Raw genomic sequence first — 27,645 nt, forward strand, 5'->3', positions numbered from 1 at the left:
AGAGGGATTCACTGATCATCAATTTCAGTATACTGTTAAGACTTATTTCTCTCATGAGATTATTACTTCATTAAGTATCTTTCTTGCCCACTGCCATTGATTCAAGCCTGTAATCCTAGGTACTTAGTAGATCAAAATCCAAAGGATTGCATTTCAAAGCCAGCCTGGTCAGAAAAGTCCATGAGACTTTGCCTCTAAACTAACCAGCAAAAAGCCACGTTGGAGACATGCCTCAAGTGGTATACCGTGTGCAAGCTGAGTAGATAAGGCCCTGAAATCAAATGCTAGTTGCCACCCAATAATTTAAAAAAAAAAAATGCTTCTCCCAACTGTTAGCTTTTTGTCCATTATTTTTCTTATTTTAGTAAGATAAAAGTTGGATTATGTTGTCAGGGTCAGACAGAAAAAGCCACTTCCTGTGTCAAGTGTGCTGTTGTTCCCTTTCAGGAGACTGCAAGAACAGTGCTGTGGTACCAGGAGCCATTCAAGTAAATGGCCACGGGGGACAGCCGTCAAAGCTTGTGAAGAGGGGGCCTGGACGGAAACCCAAGGCAGAGGTTAATGCCAACAGTGGTGAAATTATACACAAGAAAAGGGGGAGAAAGCCCAAAAAGCTACAGTATGCAAGGCCAGACAATTCCGAGCAAAATAATATGTATCCCATCGGAGATGAAGTGGTTCCTTCTTCGGCATGCAATTTTCTTTCTGAAAGTAACATTGGTAAGGAGGATTTGTTACAGAAAAAGAGTCGTGGAGGCAGAAAACCCAAAAGGAAGATGAAAACACAAAAAATAGATTCCGATCTCCCAGTTCCCACGAATGTTAAAGTGCTAAGGAGAAGTAACAGGAAAAAGACAGATGACACTATAGAGGAGGAGGAAGAAGAGGAGTTTGAAGAACTCAAAGGCTCTGAACCCCACATGAGAACTAGAAACCAAGGTCGAAGGACAGCTTTTTACAACGAGGATGACTCTGAAGAAGAGCAGAGGCAGCTGTTGTTCGAGGACACCTCTTTAACTTTTGGAACTTCTAGTAGAGGACGAGTCCGAAAGTTGACTGAAAAAGCAAAAGCTAATTTAATTGGTTGGTAACTTGAGCCAAACTATTTTACTTCAAAATCTATAAAGCAGGTACAGTTAAGGAATAGGTAGAACTAAAGCTTCTGCTTCCTTGCTGCTATGATGGATTAGGGAATGTTATCATTTGACTTGCAAAAAAAATTTAAAGACACTTCACTTCTTTAAATGAAAGTATATATATATATAAATATATACATATATATTTTAAATGTTTGCTATTTATTGCCCTTAGATAGGTTATGCATTTCCACATTCATTTCATTCACTGTCTACAACAAAAGAAATTGAGGATCCATAATGAACTCAATTTATTTATGAGAGACAGTTTTGCTACACTCGTAAAAAAACATAATGTTCTTAGTGATAGAGAATTTCATGAATTAATTATTTTTGACCAAGCAAGGTACATTTTTAATTGATAACAGAAGTCATGGCCTCATGCTTCTAGGAAGACATGTTACTGAGTAGCAGTAAATTGAGAAATGTGTTTCCTCTAAAGATAAGTAAAAATTCACACCATTCAATATATTCAGTACCCTAAAAGGTTTTAGTTATAGACTGTTCATCTACAAAGTATCTGGAGGAAACTTCTACTTTATTCCATTTCTGCCAAACTTAAGAGAAAGTGTACTGATGAAAAGGAAACATATCCACATTGGAAAACACTGACTGTCTAATTTTTCAGACCTTGATTCTATATCTATCACTCAATCTCTGTTTATTGTGCCAAAGACTGAGAATCAGTGCAGTGGAAAGCCTGTTTTTGACTGTTAGGACAGCATATGCGTTTCAGTACTGGAAAGGCTATATATTCTAAAGAGCAAGTTATTAAAGAATTATGCTGAGATATATCTTTTTTTTTGGTACTAATAGTAGAAAATTATGCACTGGTGGGTCCTTTGACAGAGATATCTTAGAGAAAATGTTTTAAATGGTTAAAGGATTCAAGGAAGATACAGGAAAAAGGTATGGGATCTGATGTTTACTTATTGATCTGGATTAATGTCATTTCTAAACTTTAGACATATCTGATAGGCTAAAAATGGCTGAGAAAGAAACATGTCTGTGTGTACGTATATATATTGATAAATGGGTATAATTAAATATATATACAGACACATACTTATATACTATTACCCAGGTATAATTTTTTTTCTTTCAGGATTTTTTAGATAGTGGTAGAATAAAAATAATTTTAAATTGTCATACTTTATAGTTTAATTTTAAGAGGAAGATTGGTTATTTTCAATTATTAATGGTTAAAATAGGCCAAATCACTTTTTATGCAATCATGTTTTCTACAGTGGTCTCATTGCACATTGTGTTCTTTCTGCACTTTTTACGGTATCCTTATCACGCTGGTATGTCAATATACACCCTAAAGAAAAAACTCCATTTAATGATTGTGCCTTGTATTCTATTATTTTTTGCATCATTAGTAAAATTAAGTTGTCTATTGTAAATGATAACTATATGACTTAGGAGAATGTATTACTATATGTACTGCTATGGAAAAGGAAAGCAGTTATTTATTTGTTTATGGTACAGTTAGTTATTTTATACCTTAAAAACCAACATAAATACCACTTCTATTGTTTAAAATTTATTGTCCAGTTTTTAAGTGTAAAGAATGTAGTATTTTCTGAGGACTGATGGTACAAAAAAAAATGTAACCAAAAATTTCAGATACTACATTTTTAAAAAGCAAGGATGGAGAAAGTATATATCAGCATGAATGACCCTAATGTAGAAAAATAAAGTCTTTAATTGAACCTTGGCAAAATACTTACAAAATTACATTATATAATTATTTCTTCACCTGTTTCTGATAAGGATAAATGTTACCTGTCATTTAGCTGTCTTGAAGAATGAAAAGTGATGCATTTGGGATTTTTTTGATGGTTTGTATCTAAATTTGTATAGAAGCCCCTATGTGACATTAAGTAAACCATTTTCCAGATCTTGACTGGATGGCTGTGATTTTGCAGTTGAAAAATAATTTCAAAATTTTTCAGGTTTTTTGTAATTTATTTTTTTCTAACAAATATATTCAACTATATAATTAAAATTCAGTAAACTCTTCATAATGCAGAAATGGATAATGGCTTTGTTGTATAGAAAAGTTTCATTTCCAAATATTAATAATAATGTGTATGTTTGAAATTAAAGTCATTAAAATTACTTGTTGCTTTTGAAAGCAATCTATTTGAAATATGTAATTTCCTGATGTTATCTGCATTGTATTAGAAAAATATTAATACTCAAGTCCACTTTTGTATAAACTGTCTATAGTTTTAAGTGTGTACAGAAAATAATGGAAGAGCATATACAGTCTCAGTGTGGAATACCTCTAGTATGGTGTATGAAACTAGTTCCAACTACATGCAAAGAAGTGAGTATTCGCCATCTTTCCTATAACAAGTAAAAATATATTCCTGTTCTAAAACACTGTATATTTATGACTTTATTTGGACATTTTCAGACACTGGTTTCTTAGTAAAGCAAAATTACTTGGATCATATTATTTGTAACTAACTGAAACATTTAAAATGTACTAGTAATACCAGATATATTTAGATTTTATATTTTTATAATTTAGCTTCTATAGATTGCAAAATTGAATTAAGAAGTTTAAATCCATCACTCTATTTTTGTTTTGTTTTACCATTTGTGACAGTAATCTCATGTATGTACTCTTTATAGGCCAGAAGGAAATGTTGGCACTTGTCTTAGGTAAGCAATAAAAAAAAAAAATAGATCAAGTTTTCTGAACCTTTCAGATAGGCAACTTGTTACTTGCATGGGATGTAGAAAACTACTTCAATATTCCTAAGCACCAAATCATAATATTCTTTCCTCTACCCCAATATCGTCAGTCCCTAAATGAAACTTAGAAAATTAAAAGGTTGCGTTGCCACTGAATGATTCCAGTATTTAATTACGATTCTTAACCTTTGACAGTAGATGTGTAATTTCTGAAAAATTTATCTTTTGCAATATATTAGAGCGTTGATATATTTTCTGCATCTGTTGATGAACTTAGTGGCCTTTTTTCCATGGTTTCCATCAAACAACTTCGCTAAAAATTTAAAGACTTTGATGCCATTGTTATAAACCTGTCTTCCTTAAATATAATTAGAGTAACCAGAGTATTTGTGAACTAATTAGGTCACATCTGAGACATAAAAAAATGAACTTTAGTTTCACTAGAAAATGAACTAAAACGCAGAAAACATCCTTCTAGCATACATATTAACATCCAGAACTGCCCTTTATCTGCAGTGTAGTAATAGACTCATCAAACTTTTAACAAGTGTATTGTGTAACATTTTTATCTTGTTTGAGTTTGATCTGAGCAGCACTTAAATGTCATAAAATATCATTTGTAACCAGGTAGTTTGCCTCCAGTTAGAGTTCCTGACATTGCAGTTTGTACATACTTAATATTTCTCTCACATGTAAGCTGGAAGCGGTTTTGATTGTCAGCTTTCTATCTTAAGAAAATAAATGCATTCTGAATGCTTTTGTACACCTAAAATTTTTATTTTAGAGTGGTTGAAAGGACCAATGTTCTTGTGATTACAGGGCTATAAGTGTTCACTGTGGATGCAGGAGATAGATTTGTTTAAAAAAATCATAAGAGAAGTTGTTTTTATCTTCTGGGCATTTCCCTCAGCTTATCTAGAAAATAGATTTGGTTTTTTTGTGGGGTTTTTTTGGTGGTTGTTGTTTGTTTTTGTTGTGGGGCTTGAACTCAGAGCCTGGGCACTGTCCCTTTGCTCTTTCTCTCACGGCTAGTGCTCTACCTCTCTGAGCCACAGCTCCACTTCTGGTTTTCTGGTGGTTGATTGGGGAAAACAGTCTCATGGACTTTCCTGCCCAGGCTCGCTTTGAAGTGTGATCCTCACATCTCAGCCTTCTGAGTAGAGAATTACAGGCATGAGCACCAGTGGAAAGTGGTTTTAACATATTAAAAATATGGCTGAGCAGTAGTTTAGTTCAATTTAGGTGACAATTTATCACTTTATTTAAAATGCAAAAATATACCTTTTGTTGCTTTCATCTTTGCACATCCTCTTCACTCTCCTAAGTTTCCAAGTGATTTGAGGTAAATATAATGTCACATTTACTAAGAAACTTTTTCTTAATTGTACTAGGCAAGCACTAAATAAAGTAATTTTGAACTACATACAATAACCAGGAAAAGGTCGAATTGAGTGAGAAGACTGTAAGTACCACTTTGAGCGCTATGGAGATAAGACCTGTATACACTACAGATCAACAGTGCGAAGGAAATCTGAGCTATAAATATATTTTTTGTTTATATAGCTCTGTTGTGGATAAACTTTTTTAATGCAGATAAAATAATCAGGAAATTAAGCTTATGGCACAAACCAAATACCTAATAATATGTGGCTGAGTTTCTGCATTGGAGTTTCTATGAAAGTAGGTTCAAGATGGTATGTAGTACACAAACATACAAGGCAGATACACATGCTGGTTAAGGAATGTGTGTTGAGAAAATACAAAGTCACATTTATGGACCACATTAAAACTGCAAGAAGACAGATCTTACGCAAAGATCCTTTAGAAAATGTAAATCTTGTCACTGGCCATTTAGACATGTAGAATGTAGCTCAATTTCGTTTTAAGTAACTGACCTAGAAGGTTCAAGTTGAAACTGACGCATTTTCAAATTAAAATTATTTTGTACAGAAAACAATGGTAAACCCAAGGAATCTGTTGTATGTATTAAGTAACAGGTAAAACCAAGTTCCTTAGCTTTGTTGAGGTTTTGTTCTGGAATACCATGCCTAGACACAGCAGTCTGACAGCGCGATCGCAGTGCCCTTTCTTTTTGTACATATTGATCGGACCTTTCTTTACTGTTACGTGGACACTTTCTATGTTAGTTTTGATGCATAATTCTTTGAATCCTTTTATACAAACTAGAATGTATGTGTTAATTCCTGTCCCTGCAATGTAGTAACTATAAACTTATTTTTAAATAAATAGAAAACTTGTTTTTCTAAGCTTTTGTGGAGCCTCGTGATTTCTTTATACCTTTTTTGCTTGTTTTTGGTAATATATAAACGACTATATAAATTTGGCAAGCCATTTGCCAGAGTGATAGTGTGATATGCACTTAGTGCATAGTGTGACTGGTTTGTTGGAGTTTGCAATACTTCATATATTAAAAATTGTCCTTGAATGTTGTGGTTTCATTCCAGCATGATGAGAGGATAAAAATACTTGTCTTTTGGTATCTACTTAAACCAATTTTGTATGGGTTAGATATTTCTGTGGGAGATATGTTTCAAAGGAACTAAATATTTTCTCAAATATGTTTAGTTTCTGGGAAAAGTTAGATAGAAGAATGGTGAGAAAATACATCTGTTTAGCAGTTTTACAGATACTGGGGTCTACAAAAATACTGCTATTTTCCTAGAAATTTCTTTTAAGAGGTACATTTTTAATATTCTTAGAATCTCCAATTTTAATAGAAAGAAAACTAGATAACATACAAAGAAAGCTTTGATGGGTTACATTGTATAGTCTGCGCTGTTTTTCATTTTTGCCTGAGGAGCTGTGTTTAAATGATTTTATATAAAATAAATTTGTAGGTTGGAAGTAGGTAACAATTCCCAGGAACAGTTTTCTTCCCACCGCTATCTATTACATATGGCCAGGAAATAGTCGTTTTTAGCAACCACTTTTTTTTACTGATTCCTCTTATTTAAATCTTACTCAAGTTTCTTCAGTATTGGTTGAAAATACTGAAGATTTACAAATACGCTCGTAACATATTTTAATTATTTTAGAGAAAAGAATGGTGGGGCCTTTTCTACCTAGTTTGTTTCCCATGTAACACCAGAAAATGAAAAGTCCTGGGCTCATAGTTAGAAAATTAGTATGTCTTTGAATCATAGATAACAAAGGGGTTTCACTGTATACAGTACACATACAATGTATTTTGAGTAAATTTACACCCTCTTACTCGTTTTTAAGAATTTTTAACCTTTGATTATCCAATATTCTGAATATTCTGGCTTGTGTGTGGCATCCCATGGTCTTGAACTCGGAGCCTGCCACTGGCTCACCTTGTTCAGTCATGGCTAGTTCTCGGACACATGAGCCGCACCGGCATCCCAGTGCTTTTGCTGGCTAGTTGGAGAGGCCTCTGACTTTTCTGTCCAAGCTGACTTCAAACCTGGATTCTCAGATCTCCGCTTCCTGGGAGCCACTGGCCTTCAGCTTAGCACATACCGTTCCATGTAGAAAAAGTCCACTGAAACCTGTGGCCCTTGCCCACAGTAGTGGGACTTTTACCAAGTCCGGCAAGTTTTGATTGTGTCGTTGCAATGCACTATTGTATCGTTATAAAATGGTGAGTTGATTTGAAATACTTGTTTACTGATTTTAAAAAAAGGTTTTTTCAGAGGCTCAGAAATTTCAAAAATAGTTACAATACTTACATTATCTAAATTTAAGATTCAATGAGTAGGAAAACAAAACCACTTGGTAAAGAGGTTCACAGATGCTTAAGAATAAGTTTTCTGTTTAAAGAGAATGAAAGTATCCCTTTAAAAATGCAGAAACCACTTTAGTTTTCCTCTCAAAAGAAGTGTCAAAAGTAGAAAGCTTTGTTGTTGGGAGTCCTTTAATAAGGCTATCGGTGTAAAGCAAATTTCTGAGGAGGAAAGGAAAGCTGTGCAAATTAGTCAGATGAAAGAGCAGCATGGTGTCTGGGTGCTGGTTGAGATCTGAGGATAGAGGTTCAAAGGCAGCCAGGGCAGTGATTTAGCTTCAATAAACCATTCAGAAAAAGCTAGACTGGTGCTGTGGCTCAAAGGGTAGAGGGCTAGCCTTGAGCACAAAGGGCCTCGGCCAGCCAGCACGCAGGCCCTGAGTTCAGGTGGGGGGCGGGGGGCAGCGGTGAAGTCCCTTTTGAGTACTGTAAGAAGAGTTTGTGTGACAGATAGAACCCAAGGGACCCAGCACTCACCTATGCTAGGCAATCACTTTTCCCACTGAGCTACATCCCAGCCCCAGCAAGTAAATAGTTCTTGGTTCAATACTCTTTGCTGTCCACTCCAACACACTTTTTTTAGTGAATAAGTACTCTTTGCTGTCTACTCCAACACACTTTTTTTAGTGAATAAGTGCTTCAGATTCAAAAAACTGCCAAATTTAGAGTGTACATTTAGTTTTGGTTACAAATTTTTGGTATTCTGGAAGGAATTCACACATTAGGACGGTCATTCTATTGAAGAACAGAACACTCACGATTTTCACTGTAGCTACATCTACCTATCTTAGTTAGAAACTATAACCCGTAGTAACGATTTCTATTTCCTAGAGGGAGCTGAAAGGAAGTGGAAGAGCGTTGGAAGAGTGGAGGTCTGTAACCCTAGCTACTCAGATGAGACCTGGAGATTGCGGTTCAAAGCTGGCCCAGGCAGGCAAATTCCAACTAACAGAAGGCTAGAAATAGAGATGTGGCTCAAGAGATAATAGAGCCTTGGTCTTGAGCAAAAAGCTAATAAGGATGGGAAGCCCTGAGTTCAAGCCCCAGTATAGGCTGACACACACAAGGGGTTTTTTTGTAGTGCAGAAAGCTGTTAAGTACACATAGAACTACCTTTAAAGCTTGTAAAAATGAACCCCCAAAACCAGCCGCTCCATAGTGTACAGATAACAAAATACAAGTGTATATGAATTTTTGTGTAGTGGACTACAGTGATGTGATACCTGCGTTTATCCACTAGTTGGACCATTAGTCCCAGAGGATCTTGGAAATTATATTCAAGCCGCCATGCTATGAAATTAATTACTATTATTACAAAATATTTCTGTCACCAAAACATTTGTCAACATCCTGATTTCATTTATCGGAATGCAGTTTGTATGTGTGCACACCGCATGTGTTTAGCTATCCTAAGTAGAGTGCTAGCTTATCTAGCATAAGCTTAATGGCCTTAGAGGAACCTGTCTCTTGTGGGGAAAAACGTTCATTTTAAATGAAGATTTAAGTGAGGATTTAAAAATCTGTGTATGTTCCTCACTTTAACAAGCACAACTAAGCCCCAATACTACCAAAGAAACAAGAGGCTCCCACTTAAAAAAAAAAAAAAAAAAGGAAATGCTGGCCAGTTGATTGTTAATATTGCCAGCTTTTTTGTTTTTGCCAGTCCTGGGCCTCGGACTCAGGGTCTGAGCACTGTCCCTGGCTTCCTTTTTGCTCAACGCTAGCTCTCTACCACTTAAGCCACAGCGCCCCTTCTGGCTTTTTCTGTTTGTGGTGCCGAGGAATCGAACCCAGGGCTTCAAGCACTCTACTGCTAAGCCACATTCCCAGCCCCAGTGTTATCAGCTCTAAGCAAAAACACTTGCATTCTATACTCAGTGAAACCATCTTTTAAAATTAGTAAAAATAAATGAATGACATTCTAGACGAATCTAGCTTTTTGCCTAGTTGGAGAGAAGAGCCAGCCCAGGCAGGTGGCTTTGAACCATGATCCTCAGATCTCAGCCCCCTAAGGACTTAAAGGCACGAGCTATTGGCATGAGCCACAGGCGCCTGGCAGGCAGGAGACATTCCTAAAATACATGCAGACTGGAAGTGGCGCTGTGGCTCCAAGTAGTACAGTGCTAGCCTGAGCTGAAGAGCTCAGAGACAGTGCCCAGGCCCAGAGTTCAAGTCCCACGACTGAAAAAAATAAATATATACATGCAGACCTTCATGATGTGTAAACACATCTGTGTATTTTGAGACATGCAGAATACAGAAAACTATCTCTGAGTTCTTAAGATTTCAAGAATGGACATAACAAAGGAGAAGAAATCCATATTTACTTTGCAGACATTGAGCTAGGGAGGTATTGGATATATTAAAAAGAATTTTGCATCGTATTTAGTTGACATTTACCTTTGATTATAGTTCACTCTTTTCCACTAAAATGATATACTTTGGATTTCCATGATTAATTCCGCATAAACTAAAAAAAATATTTTTGATGCTATTTCCTTATTTGGGCTGACAGTGATTTATTTCAATCATTACACTAATTCTGTTTAAATGGAAATGAAATCTATATACATGACTGACTCGGTAGAAGGAAAACATAACTTGTTTGTGCTGTACATTTACTAATACTGTCAAGTACAAATAGGAATGTCTAAAATAAATTTCAAAGTAAAATTAGTATCAGCAGAAATGAAGTGTATGCTTATTAGTTATAAACTGATTGAATGTGTTATATGCCATTTTATGCTGGCAGCAGGGAGAACTTGAGAAGCACCTTTGGGCCGTGGGTTATGGCCTGCTTGCTGTTGAACACATTAGGTGCTGCTCACCTCCAGACTAGTTTATGCCAGATGCTGGCGGCTCACGCCTGAAATCCTAGCTTCCGAGGAGGCTGAGATCTCACTAGCGTAGTTCCACGTCAGCACCATCAGAGAAGTTCCTGCGACTCCTTATCTCCAGCTACCCAGAAAACAGAGGGGAGTGGAGGTGTGCCCCAAGTGACAGAGCACCAGAGGCGAGTGAGAAAACCAAGCGAGGTCAAGAGTTCAGTTCCCCTCCTTTATGATACAAGGCCAGACGACGAGATAACTAGTTGAGCAACAGTAGGAAACTGATGTATAGACCACGCTCTGGACTATTTGCCTGTTCCTGACTGTCCAGACTTGTTGAGGGCTATGAAAACAGGTGTTAGGGTCTTTATTTCTGAAAGATACTTCTAGTTTGAAAGACAGAGATAACCGAAGCTCATGTGCCCCACACTTACGGTAACAATCAGAAGATTCCTTTAATTTGGGGATCATTACCATATTTGGGGGTCATTCTGGACTGGCACTCTTTCTTACCACTAGACCTGTCACCTCTTAGTGTGTAAACTTTTAGTTTAGGCTTTCGAATGCCCCAGTAAATCTTAAACCCTACGTAGCAAATCTGTGTGGTCTTGTGTACTCCACCTCCTCTAGTATCCATTTCCATGGGAAACTGCTGGTCAGCCACAGCGCCAGGGCGAAGCAGAAGGACTTGTTGGTTGGGATGCTGATGCCCCAGCTCCAGAAGCATGGCTGCGTCACAGATTTGTAAGAGAGTATTGTCCTTGCAATTGTACCAGCAATCAAGTGGCCTTACCACCCGAGCCACAGCCCCACTTCCAACCGCGTGGTGGTTAATTGGAGAGAAGAGTCTCAGGACTCCAGGCAGGCTTCAAACCGCGATCCTCAGTACTTCAGGAGACAGGCCGCCACCCCTGGTGCCCAGCTAAAGCACTTTTTAAGTGCTTGCTAACCTAATAAATTGCCTTTAGATATTTCATACTAACTTGAAAAAGCCTTCTTTATCAAACCTGGTAGATCCAAGTATATCACTAAGCTCAGACTACAAGAAGTCATGCACACGATTACATTTATGTGTGCACAGCCTCAAGACTGTATTTTTGCATAACTGGATAATAAAAGCTAAGATAACCTGTCTTTGGAATGAAAGAGATGAAAGTGCCTTGCCAATTTTACCCAGTGGTAAATTGTTCGGCAAAGATCTGTCATATGTGGCAGCTGGATCAAGAAAATGTGGCATATATACACAATGGAATCCTATGCTTCCAGCAGAGAGAATAACTGCCCGTTCTTGAAGAAATAAAAAGGCGTGGAAAGAATTAAGTGAAAGAAGAAAGACCCATAGAAAAATGGGTTGCATGGTTTCCCTCAGTTTTAGAAATATAAAATGATGCTTACCAAAATGAACTCCAAGAAATGGAAACAAGAGTTTTCATTCTGGGGTTTTGTTGCTGCTGATGGTGGTGTTGGTCATGGGGCTTGAACTCTGGGCCTGGGCACTGTCCCCAAGCTCTTCAGCTCAAGGCTAGAGCGCTACCACTTGAGCCACAGCGCTACTTCTAAACAAGAGTGTTTTTATTTTATTTTATTTATTTTGGTGGCCATACTTTATTTTTATTCCTGTGTTGGCTTATGAATTGAATTTTTTTATTAATTAAATTTTGTTAAGAAGGTGTTATTTTTATTTTATTTTTTGTTTGCTTTTTTGACCTTTTGTTCCTATTTTTTATTTCTGTACCTCTTGTCATGTATGTAAGTTTATCTGCGTTAGGGAGGGAAAAGGGAAGCATAGAAATGGTGGGAAAAAGGGTGAACTAATTGAGGAGTGATACTCAGTGGACACCATGTTGGAAGTGAAATATACAACCTGGAGAGGGTTAGGAGAGAAAATACTGGGAGAAAAGAAAGAAAGTGGTGACACTATTCAAAAAGAAATGTACTTATTACCTGACTTATGTAACTGTAATCCCCTCTGTACATCACATTTACAATAAAAAGGGAAAAAAAGAAGAAAAAATGAATTTCTCTTCTTAAATAAAAAAATTACCTTACCAATTTTATTTTATTTTATTTTTTCCAGTCCTGGGCCTTGGACTCAGGGCCTGAGCACTGTCCCTGGCTTCTTTTTGCTCAAGGCTAGCACTCTGCCACCTGAGCCACAGCGCCACTTCTAGCCGTTTTCTGTATATGTGGTGCTGGGGAATCGAACCCAGGGCTTCATGTATACAAGGCGAGCGCTCTACCACTAGGCCATATTCCCAGCCACACCTTACCATTTTTTTTTTTAATGAAAGTTTTCAATAGAAAAATTAGTTTCACATAAAATTAAGACTTAAAAAAGTTAAACACTTATAAGAGCTATGAAATAAAGTATAGTTCTTCCTACAGTGAAAATATGACACATACACTGGTGTTGCACACCTGTATCCCTAGCTACTCAGGAGTTTGCGATCTGAGGATCCGCCATTAGATTCTGATCTCCAATTAACCACCAAAAAGCCAGAAATGGAGCCGTGGCTCAGGGGTACAGTGCTGCTAAGCCTTGTCAAGCCCCAGGACCGGCACGTGCGCATGCACGCACGCACGTGCGTGCACACACACACACACGCACGCACACACACATACAAAAAAAATCTTCATTTCCCAAGAATGTCTCAGAGAACCGAAAGTGTGTTCTGCGAGACTATATTTAAGAAGTGGCAGATTTTTCAGAGGAAAAAAGCTTACTATTCAATACACATGTTCACAACAAAAAGAAATATTATAAAAGTATAAAAATAGATAAAAAGGTATACGGTATTTTAATTTCGGAGGTGCTTCTTTCTCTTCTCTTTCCCCTTCACCTCAAAGGTCACGAAGACTTTGGAAGCAGCATATAGTGTGGCACTTTTTATTTTCTGTTGCACAGTCAGGGAACTTAAGGATCCAGACGATGAATGCTCCTCCATTTGTCCTTCCCATTCTTTCGTTTCTTCCTCTCTGATCAGTAAAGGTTTCCCTAGGGTCTGGCCCACGAGATGACAGACTTCTTGGGCTTTGCGCCATGCATTCTCGACAGCGACCAGGCAGGCTTGCCGTCTTGGGGTGAAAGCAGAGGTGATTAGCATGGCAGCTGGTGAGGAGGGGCGCCGAGCAGTTCTGACTGGGTTTCTGAGCTGCCGCACTTACCGCAGGTTCTCAGCAGCACCCGGGGCGTGATAGAACTGTGGTGGTCCAATCACAACGGAGCTGTCCAGCTTCTCCACAAGGAGGTTACAAATCGTTTGCATTTTCTCAAATTCGGCAAATGTAATACAGACCTGTAAGTGCAAGGACCTTGGTGTTATTTTTACATGTGATGCATTGTTTTGAGATTTCCTTTAAAGGTAACAGAAGTCCAGCCAGATTACCGTCTCTTTATAGTACCTAACAGGTAAGAAAAGTCTGTGTGCTACCCACGCGTTACCGGGTTGTAGAACACAGAGACTAGCGAGAGGCCTTCGGGAGGTTAGTGACAGCAGCCCTCTACCCTGTGTGTGCACAGCTGTAATGAGGAAAGCTAGCTGGCCCTAACGATGCTCTCCACGGTCATTAGTATTGCAGGATACACTGCAGGCAGGGAAAAGGACTGGGCTGTTCTGGGGACGGCTGTTTCAAACTTACCCGTGGCTACTGCGATCACTTGTCCTTACAGGGCCTCTTGGGAGTCCACAGAGGAAGGCTCCTGAAGTGCTTTCTTGTGAGCTTTCTACGCTTGGGTTCTAGGTACGTGCTGCCTCAGACCTACCACTTCTCATCTCTTTGTGGCTTAAATTTGGCCAAAAAGAGACTTCCTGGTCCCGGCTCCTCCCTGAATGTCCACCCCAAGCTCTCCAACGTGCAGCCACGCCAAGCCAGACAGCTCATCCTGGCGACAACCAAAGGCCTTCAGGACATAGCGCGTCCTCACGCCCCGTGCACGCTCAGACAGGAGGGGAGGCAGCCGGAGAGAAATGGCGTCCCTTGGGCTCTGGAAAGTTGCTCAAGACAGGAGGTTGAGACGAAGTTCCTGACCACGGCCCCCTGACGCCCAGCTGGACGGGAGCCCGCACTGCACCTGCCTTTCTTTCCCCTCTACTTCTACCGCTCGGAGAAACCCGGGTGCTTTCACTCCCTCCTGGCCCTTCGTTGCTCGTGTTTGGCCAAGCTTGTTTTCCCTGGTCTCTAGATCATGAAACGACAAGGGACGCGGCTTAAGGACAACTTTACTTAAACTCCAGGACAGAGAGGAGGCAGAGGACGCCTCAACTCGGGACGGCGCTGCGTAGCCTATGGCAACACGAGGTGACCTAGGCTAGCTGAGACTCAGTGTGGTGTTTCTATTTCAGACGATTTTTACGCTTATATGCTTCTTGTGGACATCTTTGACTACGTTTATTTATTGTAGCTTCTTAAAATGGAATATTTCAAACATTCATGAAAGTAGAATTGACAGGAAAAGGAGCCCACAGGCATCTATGATCTAGCTCCACGAGTGACTTTGGCTTTTACTTTACACACTGCATGCATTCTGCACTCCTAGTAGACATTTCTATCACTTTTGATAAACAACATGGAGCTCTGGAACCACAGGAACAGCCTTGGGACCTGTCCCCTCCCTCCTCCGGATTCCCGCTGGTGACTCTGTAGTGGGCGGTCGCTCCGCTCACTTGTAAACTCTGGCAGCCACATGTGGCTCCCGCCTGGCAAGGCGCTCTTTCCGGACTTCACTGGACGTAACGTACATGCAAGTCACTCGTGCCTTGCATATCTGTTTGTGTTGCTCTCAGCGGTAATCTGTTACACGGATATAACCATAGTGTGTTTGCAAACTGCTTCAAGTTGCTTCTATCTTTTGACTAGTATGAATAAACATGCCCTTCCAAAGTAGTTCTAGATCCTTTGCATTTCCAAATGTATACTGTATTACAAAGATTGTCAGTTTCTCTTATAAACGCCAGTTGCATTTGACTAGGAATGAATCTAAACCACACTGAGATTCCATCTAATTCCCCTTGGGATGGCATAATAAAGGAAAGAAAACCCCAACAAATGTTCCTTTACATAGCATACCTCTGCTTCCAGGTGATAGGCGTTTTCCACTCTGGTAAAATCCTTCGTGACGGTGATATTCTCTGCCTGCAACGGAAGGCACGAGAGTATGGGGTGTGTTTGGCTACTGAACTCAATTACTCTAAAACACAGGAAGGTTGCCGAGTAAGCCTAGCCTATGGGAGGGATCAAATGCTTGCTATCCGCTACTGGACACTAGTTAGGGCTTCCGGTCACTCCGGCGTCCTCAGGGGGGCGGTTAAGGCATGGGACCTGGTGTGTCCAGGGCCCGCAATAAGCGGGCAGGCGGGCAGGTGAGCCAGCGACCCTCCCCTGCAGCCCCTCCCCACTGCCACGCCCCTCGCCATGTAGCCCCTCCCCATGTCCCCGCCCCTCCCCATGTAGCCCCGCCCTCGCCATGTAGCCCCTCCCTTCCCCTGTAGCCCTGCCTCGTGTCCCCGCCCCTCGCCATGTAGCCCCTCCCCCGTAGCCCCGCCCTCGCCATGTAGCCCCTCCCTTCCCCTGTAGCCCCTCCCCATGTCCCCGCCCCTCCCCATGTAGCCCCTCCCCGTAGCCCCGCCCTCGCCATGTAGCCCCTCCCTTCCCCTGTAGCCCTGCCTTGTGTCCCCGCCCCTCGCCATGTAGCCCCTCCCCGTAGCCCCGCCCTCGCCATGTAGCCCCTCCCCGTGGCCCCGCCCCCGCGCGCCCCTCACCTGTATCCCCTGCCGCCGCAGGCTCTGCGTGACGTAGTCCAGGCGGCGCCCCACACTCTTCTTGGCCTCAGCCGCGGCCTCTTTGGTGCTGCGCATGCGCACCGATACCTGCGCCCGGTTGGGGCCGGCCGACACCTCGGCGGTGCCGCTGACGTGCACCTCCCGGGTCACGGCTTGCTCTTGTGTGGAGACCGGCTGCCGGACATTGGGCAGCACTTCTCCCCCGGAGCCTTCGTTGTGTTCCCGGTCAGCCCAGGGAACCAGCTGCACGAACACCCGAGACGGAGGAGCCCGTGGTAGCGACATAGCTACGGCAGCCGGGTTTCCATAGCAACTGCGGGCCGATGGTGGCTCCGGAGGCCCACGGTGCTGCCGGGAACTGGAATGGGAGTGCGGGGCGCGAGGGACGCCGGGACGGTGCTGAAGGCCCCGGAGTGCGGCGGGCGGAGAATCCCCGGATGTTGTCGCCGCCCCGAGCGCCCGGGGGGCGGGGCGCGTGCCGGGGAGCGTGGGACGTGCCGGGGGGCGGGGCGTGTGCCGGGGGGCGGGGCGCGTGCCGGGAGGCGTGGTGTGTGCCGGTGGGGGCGGGGCGTGTGCCGGAGTGGGGGTCGCGTGCCGGGGAGCGTGGGACGTGCCGGGGGGCGTGGGACGTGCCGGGGGGCGTGGCGCGTGCCGGGGGGCGTGGCGCGTGCCGGGGGGCGTGGCGCGTGCCGTGGGCGGGGTGCGTGCTGGGCGGGCTCGCCCCTTCCCCGTGAGGTCGGCCTTGGGGAATCCCGGGCCGCCTCCCCGGGGCTCCCGCGGGCGCGGGCGGGCGAGCCCGGCGGGCCTGCCCGCGCCCCAGGGCCGCCCGGGCCTCGCGCCGTGGCCCCCTTGTCTCCGGCTTGCGGCTGCCGCGCTGCCCGGCGTCTTGCGGTCCCCCCGGGGTTTCGGCTGTTGGGTCCCGTCGGGATGAAGTACTCCGGGAAGGCTGTGATTCCCCAAGCGCTTCATCCTCCTGTGTCCCCCCCCCCCCCCAGGCTGGTTCCCAGGCTGGCTAGGGGCTGCCAGGCCCCCCCCCCCCCACTCCCATCGCGGAGGGTGGCGGACGCCGGGGGAAGCAGGGGGAAACAGCGGGGCTCTGGAACGCCTGGGATGAACTGGAGGGAGAAGCAGCCACCACGTGGTCATGGCCGGGTGTGGGCCCCTTCCCTTTCCCCTCCTTCCCCTTCCACTTCTCCTTCCCCTTCTTTCCCTTCCCCTTCCCCTTCCCCTTCCCTTCCTCCCCTTCCCCTTCTTCCCCTTGCCTTCCCCTTCCCCTTCTCCTTCCCTTTCTTCCCCTTCCTTTCCCCTTCTTCCCCTTCCCCTTCTCCTTCCCCTTCCCCTTCTTCCCCTTCCCCTTCCCCTTCTTCCCCTTCTCCTTCTTCCTCTTCCTCTTCTCCTTCCCTTTCTTCCCTTTCCCTTTCTTCCCCTTCCCCTTCTTCCCCTTCCTCTTCCTCTTCCCCTTCCCCGTCTTCTCCTTCTTCCCCTTCTTCCTTTCCCCCCTCCCCTTCCTCTTCTCCTTCCCCTTCCCCTTCTCTTTCCCTTTCTTCTCCTTCCCCTTCCCCTTCTCTTTCCCTTTCTTCTCCTTCCCCTTCTCCTTCCCTTTTTTCCCCTTCTCCTTCCCCTTCTTCCCTTCCCCTTCTCCTTCCCCTTCTTCCCCTTCCCCTTCTCTTTCCCTTTCTTCTCCTTCCCTTTCCCCTTCCCCTTCTTCCCTTCCCCTTCTCCTTCCCCTTCTTCCCCTTGGTCCAAAGCCTCCCCCTGGGGCTGCTGAGGGAAGCGCACACTTTACACTACTTCTGGGGTTTCGTCCACAGAAGGAAGAAAGGAAGGAAGAAGAACAGGGAAGACAAAGTGGAGGAATGGCTCCCGCCGTAGAGCACCGGCCAGGAGTGGAAAACGAGCTCTTCAACAATTTGAATTCAGGGCTGGGGATATAGCCTAGTGGCAAGAGTGCCTGCCTCGGATACACGAGGCCCTAGGTTCGATTCCCCAGCACCACATATACAGAAAACGGCCAGAAGCGGCGCTGTGGCTCAAGTGGCAGAGCGCTAGCCTTGAGCGGGAAGAAGCCAGGGACAGTGCTCAGGCCCTGAGTCCAAGGCCCAGGACTGGCCAAAAAAAAAAAAAAAAAAAAAAAAACAATTTGAATTCAAGCTCCAATTCTGGCCAAGGGGAAAGGAAAGTTAGGAACGAGTGAATCCCTTGAGCGGAAACTGAAGAAACCAGTTAACAATCTACATGTAGTATTTTCTATTGTTTTTTCGTAATTAGTATGCAATTCTATTTAATTCGATGGTATTACCTTTCATTTGGCCTAATGTTAGCATGCACACATATATATACTACACACGTGCACATATGCACATACAAGTACACATTTACAATAGAAATAAACATATTTCTAACATGAATGTATTATAAATATGTAATGTAAAATATATTTATATATAATACATAAATATATTCAAGACGTCCAAAATATTTCATTTTTCTAATGATAGAGAATAATCTCAAAATGATTTATTGAATGAATGTCAAAAGCAAAAAAAACAACAACAAACCAACACTTTTTTTGTTGTTGGTCATGGGACTTGAACCCCGGGCTTGGGCGCTGAGCTCTTCAGCTCAAGGCTAGCACTCTACCACTTGAGCCACAGCACCACCTTCCAGTTTTTGGTGGTCAATTGGAGATAAGAGTCTCATGGACTTTCCTTCCAGGGCTGGCTTTGAATGGCAATCCTCAGAGTAGTTAGGATTACAGCCGTGAGCCAGGGGCGCCCAGCAGACATCCACTTCTGAGTCTAAGTACCTCCTCAGGAAGTTTATTTGTGCGTTCTGGTTCTGCTCATTCTTGGTGTTCCAGATATGTCATTTTTACCATTTGATGGGTTTCTGCAGGTCTGTCTGACTTTATGAGTTTGGAGTATTGCACAGGACCCAGGATATAATGTCCACTTGAGGACATCTCAGACCAAAAGAAAACAAAACAGAAAACCGTTAGAGGATGAAACTATTCCAAATACTGAGTGAACAAAAATTAAGATAGAAGTACATAGCCAGCTGTTCCTCAAGGAGGAGAGCAGAATAAAGATGCTTTCATGTGTGAATACTGTAGGAACTTTTCCATCTACAATTTCCTACCATAGTACAAGACTTTGTGATACTAGTAATCTATAAAGAGGGCATATCAGAAGAAATAATTTACATCCCAAGATTTATTGACTGTGACTCCAGGTTTATGTGTGAGTGATTAAATAAAAATTAAAACTAAGCTGGGGGTGGGGCTCATACCTATAAATTCCCGCTGTTCAGGAGGCTAAGATCTGATGAACATGGTTCAAAGCCAGCCCTAGCAGGAAAGTCTGTGAGACTCTCATCTCCAAAAAACTGGAAGTGGAGCTGTGGCTCAGGTGATAAGAGTGCAAGCCTTGAGCAAGAAAGCTCAGGGATAGCACCCAAGACCTGCATATAAGCCCCCAAAGACCAAGAGAAAGAGATAGAGACCAGATAGGCATACAGACAGAAAGACAGACAGAGCTGTTCCATAATGTTAAATGATAAAGGCAGGTCAATAATTTGTACATAAAACTATTGAACATGATCTTTAGCATATATGTAATGGATCTTTCAAGTTTTTCACTAGGAACTTGAGGACAGGGCTAAGTGATGAGAGAAAAAAGGAAAAAGGTAAATATTTGCTAATACTGTTTACACTAAATTTTTATTTTAAGAAAATATAGAAAATTTTAAGAAAAAATTATTGAAGAAAAAAACAAGTGGAGTTTGAGCTTCCAGAAACGGAAGGAGATAAGATCCTATCTTTTCCCACAAACGCCATCGGCTGTCTCAATAGCTCTTCTTGCCTTTTTTCAGTATTTCCCATTTGTGTCGTGCTTTCTTATGGGTTGCAGACATTTACCATCTAGTCCTTTGTAGAACACAGGTAGGGTAGGTAGTGAGCATAGCGTCTACTTGTGGACCATAGTGACCTTCCCCCCTATGATGTACAGAGACTGTGTCTCATGACTCTTCACCTTGAAAGTATGGCCTCATCCAGAAAACACATTCCTCTGTTCTCACAGGGGAAATAAACGGACACCAGCCTCTGTTGTCTCTATTAGACTGGTCTGCTCTCTGTTTTGCTGCTGGGTGGGATGCATGGACACAAGTTTGACCTCTTAGACATTTCTATTCTTCAGGTAAGTTTTTAGCTTACATATTTTCCCACTTTTTCATTTCCTCTTCATCATTGAACACACCTGGCTTTCTATTTTTTTTTAAATTCTGATTTATTGTTCTTGGATCGCATAGATTTACTGACACCTTGTAACTAACATTTTAATTGATTATGCAAGGCACCAAATGCCTCATTTAATTAGAGAAGCAGTAACATAAGGCTACTAACAATAACAGTCATTAGTTATAATTATATTGTAAATTATTAACATTTATATCCAGAGAATAAGACATTTCTGACAGTTGTTTTCAAATATAAGCTCTCCTTAGATACTGCTTTTTGATATTCACTTAAAAAATTATTTATTGTCAAAGTGATGTACAGAAGGGTTATAGCTTCATACGTAAGGCAGCGCGTACATTTCTTATCCAACTTGTTACCTCCTCCCTCATTTTTCTCCCACCTGCCCACCCTCATTTCCTCCCCCACTTCCCTGAGTTATACAGTTGGTTTACAGCATAGTTTTGTAAGTATTGCTGTTGCATTGGTTTGTCTTTTATCCTTTGTCTCTCCATTTTGGTATTCCTCTTCCCTTCCCTAGTTCCAATAAATGTATATACAATACCCAGGGTACCAAGATCAATAACAGTGACATCAGGGAAAATCACTAAGTGAAGTGAGCCAGACCCAAAGAAATATAGACTCTATGGTTTCCCTAACTGGGAATAATTAGTACACGTCTAGGATATTCACTTTTTGAAAACATTGGATTAGAGAGTTTTTCCCATAGATATTTTAACCTCCAAAACTTAGGTTCTAAGTTCTATTAAGTTTCCAAGTAAATAGGACAATTCAGGTACATAAAATACAAGTACATGAATTAAATCTTATTGAATTTCTTGAGTACCAAATCAAGTCTATATTGCAACAACATATGAAATTATAAAATAAGAGGACTATTTACATACATTTTTTATGTTCTCACAAATACAATAGTAGATTTTTTGAAAACATAACTAATTATGAAGAAGGGAAATCGAATTTTGATGGTCAGAGATCAAACAGGACATAGGCAGGCCAATGCTAAATAAACTAGTAAAATATTGAGGATCAAAGATGACATGCAGGGACTGGGAATATGGCCTAGTGGCAAGAGTGCTCGCCTCGCATACATGAAGCCGTAAGTTCGATTCCTCAGCACCACATATAGAGAAAATGCCAGAAGTGGCGCTGTGGCTCAAGTGGTAGAGTGCTAGCCTTGAGCAAAAAGAAGCCAGGGGCTGTGCTCAGGCCCTGAGTTCAGTCCCAGGACTGGCCAAAAAAAAAAAAAAAAAAGATGACATGCAAAGTTGATAAAGCCGGGAGCTGGTGACTCGTGTTTGTAATTCTAGCTACTCAGGAAACTAAGATCTGAGGATCAAGGTTCAATGTTAACCGCAGGAAAGTCTGTAAGATTCTTATTTCCAATTAACCACCAAAAAAGCTAGAAATGACTCTGTGGCGCAAATGATAGTGCACCCTTGAGCAAAAATGCCAAGGACAGTGTCTGGGCAGTGCATCCAAACCCCAATATTTTTTTTCTTTTTTAATTTATTTATTATTGTAAAGGTGCTGTACAGAGGGTTTACAGTTACATAAGTCAGATAAAGGAGTACATATCTTTTTGAACAATGTCATCCCTTCCCTCACTTTCTTGTCCCTTAGTTTTTGTGCTCAAGGCTAGCACTCTATCCTTGAGCCACAGCTCCACTTCCAGCTCCTTTGTGTGTAATTGGAGATAAGAATCTCATGGACTTTCATGCCCAGGCTGGTTTTGAACCTCAATTCTCAGATCTTGGCCTCCTGAGTAGTTAAGATTACAGGTGTGAGGAACTGGAGCCTTGCTGAAAATGTGTGTTTCTTAAATCTAGTTGACCCAAATCATGACTGTTTCTTTCAAACCCCAATATTAACACACACACACACACACACACACACACACACACACACACACACACGCTATAGGGAAGAAAACTGTAGAAGCTCGAAGATACATAGTCCCATTTTACAGAGGATTAAGCCAGAATTTAGGAAGGTTTCAAAGTTCTCTGCCCCAGGTTCCGGGTCGAGACAATGGGATGTGTTTTTTTAGATCCTTGAGTGTAGAGAATTTACTGCTTCTGAGACCCAGTTTCATCATCTGTGTGTTAGCATTAATACCTGCCAGTGCAGAGTGATAATACCACTTCCAGCTTCTCTGGACACAATCTATTCTCTCAGCCTACCATTTAGATTGATGACTTCATTGCTGAGTTCTGGTAATGGAATGCAAGTGTAAACTTAATGTATTAATTCCTGGCTTGACCCACAAAAAAACTTCTATGTACTCTTTTGTTTTCTGAGCTATTTTTCATATAGAAGATTCTTTTTTGGTCCTATTACTGGATCTTGAACTCAGGGCCTTACACTCTTTTTGTTTGTTTGTTTGGTCAGTCATGGGGCTTGGACTCTGGGTCTGGGCTCTGTCTCTGAGCTCTTCAGCTCAAGGCTAGGGCTCTACCAATTTGAGCCACAGTGCCACTTGTAGTTTTCTGGTGGTTAATTGGAGAGAAAAGCCTCATGGACTTTCCTGCCTGGGCTGACTTTGAACTGCAGTCCTCAGATCTCAGCCTCCTGAGTAGCCAGGATTATAGGGGTACCTGGCGAAAGATTCTTATTGAGAGCCATTGGTGAGGACACTCAATTATGTGCTTCACATTCATCAGTTTATAACAAAAGTATTTATAACCATTATAGAAGGCCTAGCATTCTGAGTACATATTCTAACAAGGCCATGGGCTTCAAATACAGTCATCTCCAAGGATGATAAAGAATAAAGAATTACATTTTGATAATACTGCTCACTCCGTCAGGCTCAGAAAAGTCTGAACTATGTTTGCTTTAAAAAGTTATTTTGGGGGCTGGGAATATGGCCTAGTGGCAAGAGTGCTTGCCTCGTATACATGAAGCCCTGGGTTCACTTCCCCAGCACCACATATATAGAAAACAGCCAGAAGTGACACTGTGGCTCAAGTGGCAGAGTGCTAGCCTTGAGGAAAAAAAAAAAAATAAGCCAGGGACAGTGCTCAGGCCCTGAGTCCAAGACCCAGGACTTGTCAAAAAAAAAAAAAATCTTAAACACTGATTATGGCTGCTCAATTAATTTGCAAAATAAACATAATTCCTCTTATAGACTTTAGAAAATTCTTATAGACTTTAGAAGTCTATTATTGTGTGTTATAATGCATATCTATCTTTGTTTCAACAAAACTCCAGAACCCAAGCACTTTCTGGTATACAAAATGCAAAATGGGGTTTAGTTCCAAGACATTGGATTTACCATGTAAACAGCACTTGAATAGTTCAGTTACTTCAGAGAAGATGGGCAGTCACTCCCAGAAGGGAAATAATACGCTGCAAGTTTGAAAGGAAATGGATTATTCAAGATGTCATATTGTGAAAAGGAAATAGCATCTTTGATAGTCAAAGAAGCAAAAGGGAATTTAAGACATTGTGCTAGGAAAACCAGAGATCCATTTGCTGCTTAGAAAAAAATGGGGTTTTAAGAAAAATAAATGAATTACTGTGTTCCTCTTTCATCAAAGAATGGAGTTTGAATATATTACGCAAATGGGGGGAATTCAAGGGAGAAGTAGAACATGCAAATCAGAAGATATAGAAAAAATTACAGCAAAATACATGTAAATTGTTAAGCAATAATAGAGAAAAATGGGTCACGTTTCACATGACTGTATATTGGTGCAAGTTTCTTCTTTTTACAAGGCTGATCTATCTTGTAATCCATTCAAAGATGGACAGGTTGCATAGATATATTCTATGTATAAAACTTCCCTCATCTCCCAACCCATTGAAAAGCTGAATGATGAGTTCCATATCTTTTCAACGGTGCTGTTCTGCCAGTCTTATGGGTATGATGGTATTTCCTTCCATTTTTGAAAAGAAAAATCCATTCTTTGTCTCCTCATAGAAAGCAAAGCCATTATTTTTGAGATATGTTCCTTAGCTGTTAACTTGCTCCTGGCCAATGACCTATTTAATATGTACCTAATAAACATAGTATATAAATAACAAACTATTCACTAGATAACCTACAATGCATTTTTTATGTTTTATTCTTAGAAGATATGCCCAGAAGTTGCACTTCTCGTAATTAGACATTCTATAATTATCATACTAATGAATATAAAAAGGCCAAGATGAGTATTGAGTAATCTAGTCTTTGACATTTTTCCATAATTATAATTATTACAACTTTTGCTCTGTCAGAACTCTTTTAAAATTATTTTCATACCTCTCTCTCCTCTCTCTTTCTCTGTGTGACGGTTTAAAATTTTCTGAGCTTTATTTAGAAATGAGTAGCAAATTAAAATTCTGTAGGCTTAAGGGATGTAGTACGATATTTTAATTTATATATTTTGTAAGTTGCAGCATCATATACATATATCATAAAATAATGACCACAATCAAATTAACTAATACGCCCATCATCTCACACGGTTACTCTGTGCATGTGACTCTTGAATGTTTAAGATCTATTCTCAAGAACTTTTCAAGTATAGGATACAGTAGTTACTGGAGGTGTCATGCTGTACAATGCACAAATGTACAATTGTACAATTGTACAGGTTGAGTCCCAGAATTTATTCATCATCTAGCTGTTAAGTTTGTGCCTTTGGACCAACATCTCCCTCTTTCCCTCAACCCTCAGGCCCTAGAAACCTGTTATCTACTTGGCTTTTACAAGTTTGAGTTTTTCAAAGATAAGTAAAACATACAGCATTTGTCTCTAAGTATTGGTTTATTCCACTTAGTCAGTCTTCATTGCCTTACGTTGCAGGCGTGCATGGGTGTGCCAGTCCTGGGGCTTGAGCTTTGGCCTGCTGGGGCGTGGCTTTCTTGCTCACAGCTAGCCCTCCGCCCGAGCTGCACTTCCACTCCAGGCCTTCCTTCTTTGTGAAAGGCGGAACGATGTTCTTCCCTCTCTTTGTTTACACGGGTGCCAATGAACACCTCCTTGTCTCCACATCTTGGCTGTTGTGAAGGATGCAGCAATGCGCAGAGGGCTGCAAAAGTCTTTCGGATCTGGATTTCACTGCCGTTGGGGAGTCCTCATCAGTAGGATTTCTAGGTTAGGTGGTCACAACCGTTCTGCGTTCTATTGTAGCTGTACATCACCTGTGTATGGATTTCCCTGCAACTTTCCCATCCTACATCCTCACGAATATTTGCAAGGCGATGGCTCATTTTGTTTTATATTAGTATTTTCATGATTACGGATGATGAACGTGTAACCCTTGGCTATTTTTTATGTCTTTTTTTGGAAAAAAATGTCTGTGTAGGTCCCTTGCCCATTGTTAAGTTGCAGTTGAATTTTTGCTGCTGAATGCCTTACATATTTTGGATATAACTTCTTATTAGATACCTGGTTGGTGAGTGTTTTCTCTCAGTCTGTAGGTTGCCTTTTCATTCTCTTAATTATTTCCTTTGCTATGTATGCAAAGGTCCTACTTGTCGGGATCTGAACGATCCCTTTCTCCCCGATCTCCCGGGGAAAAAATGCCTGAACCCTAAAATCTATGAAAGAGCACTCGGCCTTGCCTTCCGCCGGCAGAAGGCCAAGGCGTACTCTCGTGGACTTGCGCTAAGTTGAGGAAAGGTTGCTGAAGCCTCCCTTCCCCCCAGTCCCCTCCCATGTTACCAGGAGCGGGGGCGGAAAGAAGGCATCAGGGACACGCTGCAATGGTGGGATGCGTCTCAGCCCCCGAGGGCGGGCCAGAGGAATTCATTATGATGACACAGGCGGAAGGGGAAGGACTTGGGGTGACTGACTGATTGGCTGACTGTGCTGCCCCAAGTGATCATGGAACTTCCTTTGTGGGCTGGGCAACTCTATCTTGGTGGCATGCACGTGTTCGCCTCCCAAGGGGTGGGGGGCTTCTTTTCTGGTTGAGGCTGGAAGGTGGGAGGGGCTCCCTCCCCCATTGTCCCAGGGCTGGGGGAAGGGCAGCGTCTCGCTCTTGGTGCCCTTCCTCCATCAAGGCCAAAACAGTCCCCAACACTACTTGTATATGCTTTTATTGCCTAAGATATTTTTTTGTTATTGTTAATTTTAGTACCTGATGGATAAGATTGCCTGGCTTAGGCAAATGCTTAAAACCTTAACAAATTAACCCATGTAAGATCATTTCAGCATGTATTACTAAAACATGAGTTTGTTTTTTAATTCATCTTTTATATCGTATTTCATCGGCTGCATTCATAAAGCATAAAAAGACATGGAAAATAGTGGGTAGCTGGTGGCTCACAGGGCGGGTGGCTCCCGCCTATGACTCTGGCTACTCAGGAGGCTGAGATCTGAGGATCATGGTTCGGAGCCAGCTTGAGCAGCAAAGTGTGTGAGACACTTCAATAAACTTCCAAAAAAACCCCAAACCCAGTGCACTAGCCAAGAGACAGTGAGTGGCCACATCCCTGCGTTCAAGCCCCAGGGCTGGCCTAGAAAGCAAACATGCATGGAAAAAAAAACTAAAAAAAGAGATGTCTCAGAAAGATGGTTTCTTCTTGTCAAAGTAATTTTTTTTTTTTTTTAACAGAATCCTATGTAGAAAACCTTCAGGCACTTGGGGCTGACACGTCCTGAGGTTTTGCTGTGCTTCTCTCGGAAGCCAGGGCCGTGTCTGACACCTCGAGCTGGGCATGGCCCTGGCATGGCGAACACGCGGTGTGCAAAGTCTCTCCACAGACAGACCAGAGAATGCAGGGAGAAGCCCTGTGATGTCTCCAGGGAAGACGCAGCGTCTCCCTTCACTTCCATTATTGTTTCCCCAAAGCTCCTAAAGCTTAATATTAGATTTAGTAAGTTATATGTAGAGCATGAAATATGTAATTATGCCTTGTGCTACTCATTACAGATATCTAAAATGACACATTTTTGGGGTGGCCAATTTAAAAAAGGAATAATTTTTTTAATCACATAGTGTCGTCTGTCGATTCCCAGAACTAGCATAAATATGGTATTCTAATTATTAAGTTTTATGGGACTAAATGTTGATGCTGCCCATCGTTGTTAAAACTAATTTAAATGTAATGTTCTCCTACATTCATATTTTAATGAAGCAGAGAAACTGATTAGACTTAAGTGCAAAAACTAAGCTACTGGAAACAATTGTTTTCTAAATTCCTCAATTTATTAAAAAAAAAAAATACAAACAGCTCT

The 27,645-nt window shown here is 41.9% G+C and overlaps 2 protein-coding genes across 3 annotated transcripts in view; one reads left to right on the plus strand and one right to left on the minus strand.

Annotated features, from left to right (window-relative positions):
* The window catches only part of LOC125357033 (pleckstrin homology domain interacting protein), a 92,182-nt gene extending 87,326 nt beyond the window's left edge, over positions 1-4,856 (plus strand). Inside the window, exon 40 of the mRNA XM_048353653.1 lies at positions 448-4,856. Coding sequence (XP_048209610.1) covers positions 448-1,091 — 644 coding nt within the window. The 3' untranslated portion in view covers positions 1,092-4,856. The remainder of the gene's footprint in view (positions 1-447) is intronic.
* An 8,238-nt stretch (positions 4,857-13,094) lies between these two features.
* Positions 13,095-16,628, minus strand: Irak1bp1 (interleukin 1 receptor associated kinase 1 binding protein 1). 2 transcript variants are annotated; one of them, XM_048353654.1, is made up of 4 exons: positions 16,196-16,626; positions 15,504-15,569; positions 13,602-13,732; positions 13,096-13,511 (listed from the first exon to the last, which is right to left on the minus strand). In XM_048353654.1, exons 1-4 carry the CDS (start codon positions 16,499-16,501, stop codon positions 13,235-13,237), a joined length of 780 nt encoding a protein of 259 aa, XP_048209611.1. In that variant the 5' UTR covers positions 16,502-16,626; the 3' UTR covers positions 13,096-13,234. The 2 variants fall into 2 exon arrangements, with proteins under 2 accessions (XP_048209612.1, XP_048209611.1); XM_048353655.1 differs by lacking the exon at positions 15,504-15,569 and having other exon boundaries at positions 13,095-13,511; positions 16,196-16,628.
* Between the last annotated feature and the right edge of the window lie 11,017 nt (positions 16,629-27,645).

This window comes from Perognathus longimembris, chromosome 9, assembly GCF_023159225.1.
Source record: "Perognathus longimembris pacificus isolate PPM17 chromosome 9, ASM2315922v1, whole genome shotgun sequence".
NCBI lineage: Eukaryota > Metazoa > Chordata > Mammalia > Rodentia > Heteromyidae > Perognathus > Perognathus longimembris.

Excerpts from the sequence above, each read along its gene's own strand:
- Irak1bp1 (XM_048353654.1), bottom strand. The coding sequence starts at position 16,501 with ATGTCGCTACCACGGGCTCCTCCGTCTCGGGTGTTCGTGCAGCTGGTT. Across the intron at positions 15,570-16,195 it reads TGCGGCGGCAGGGGATACAG|GCAGAGAATATCACCGTCAC; the intron begins GTGAGGGGCGCG and ends CTTCCGTTGCAG. Across the intron at positions 13,733-15,503 it reads CCTATCACCTGGAAGCAGAG|GTCTGTATTACATTTGCCGA; the intron begins GTATGCTATGTA and ends TTGCACTTACAG.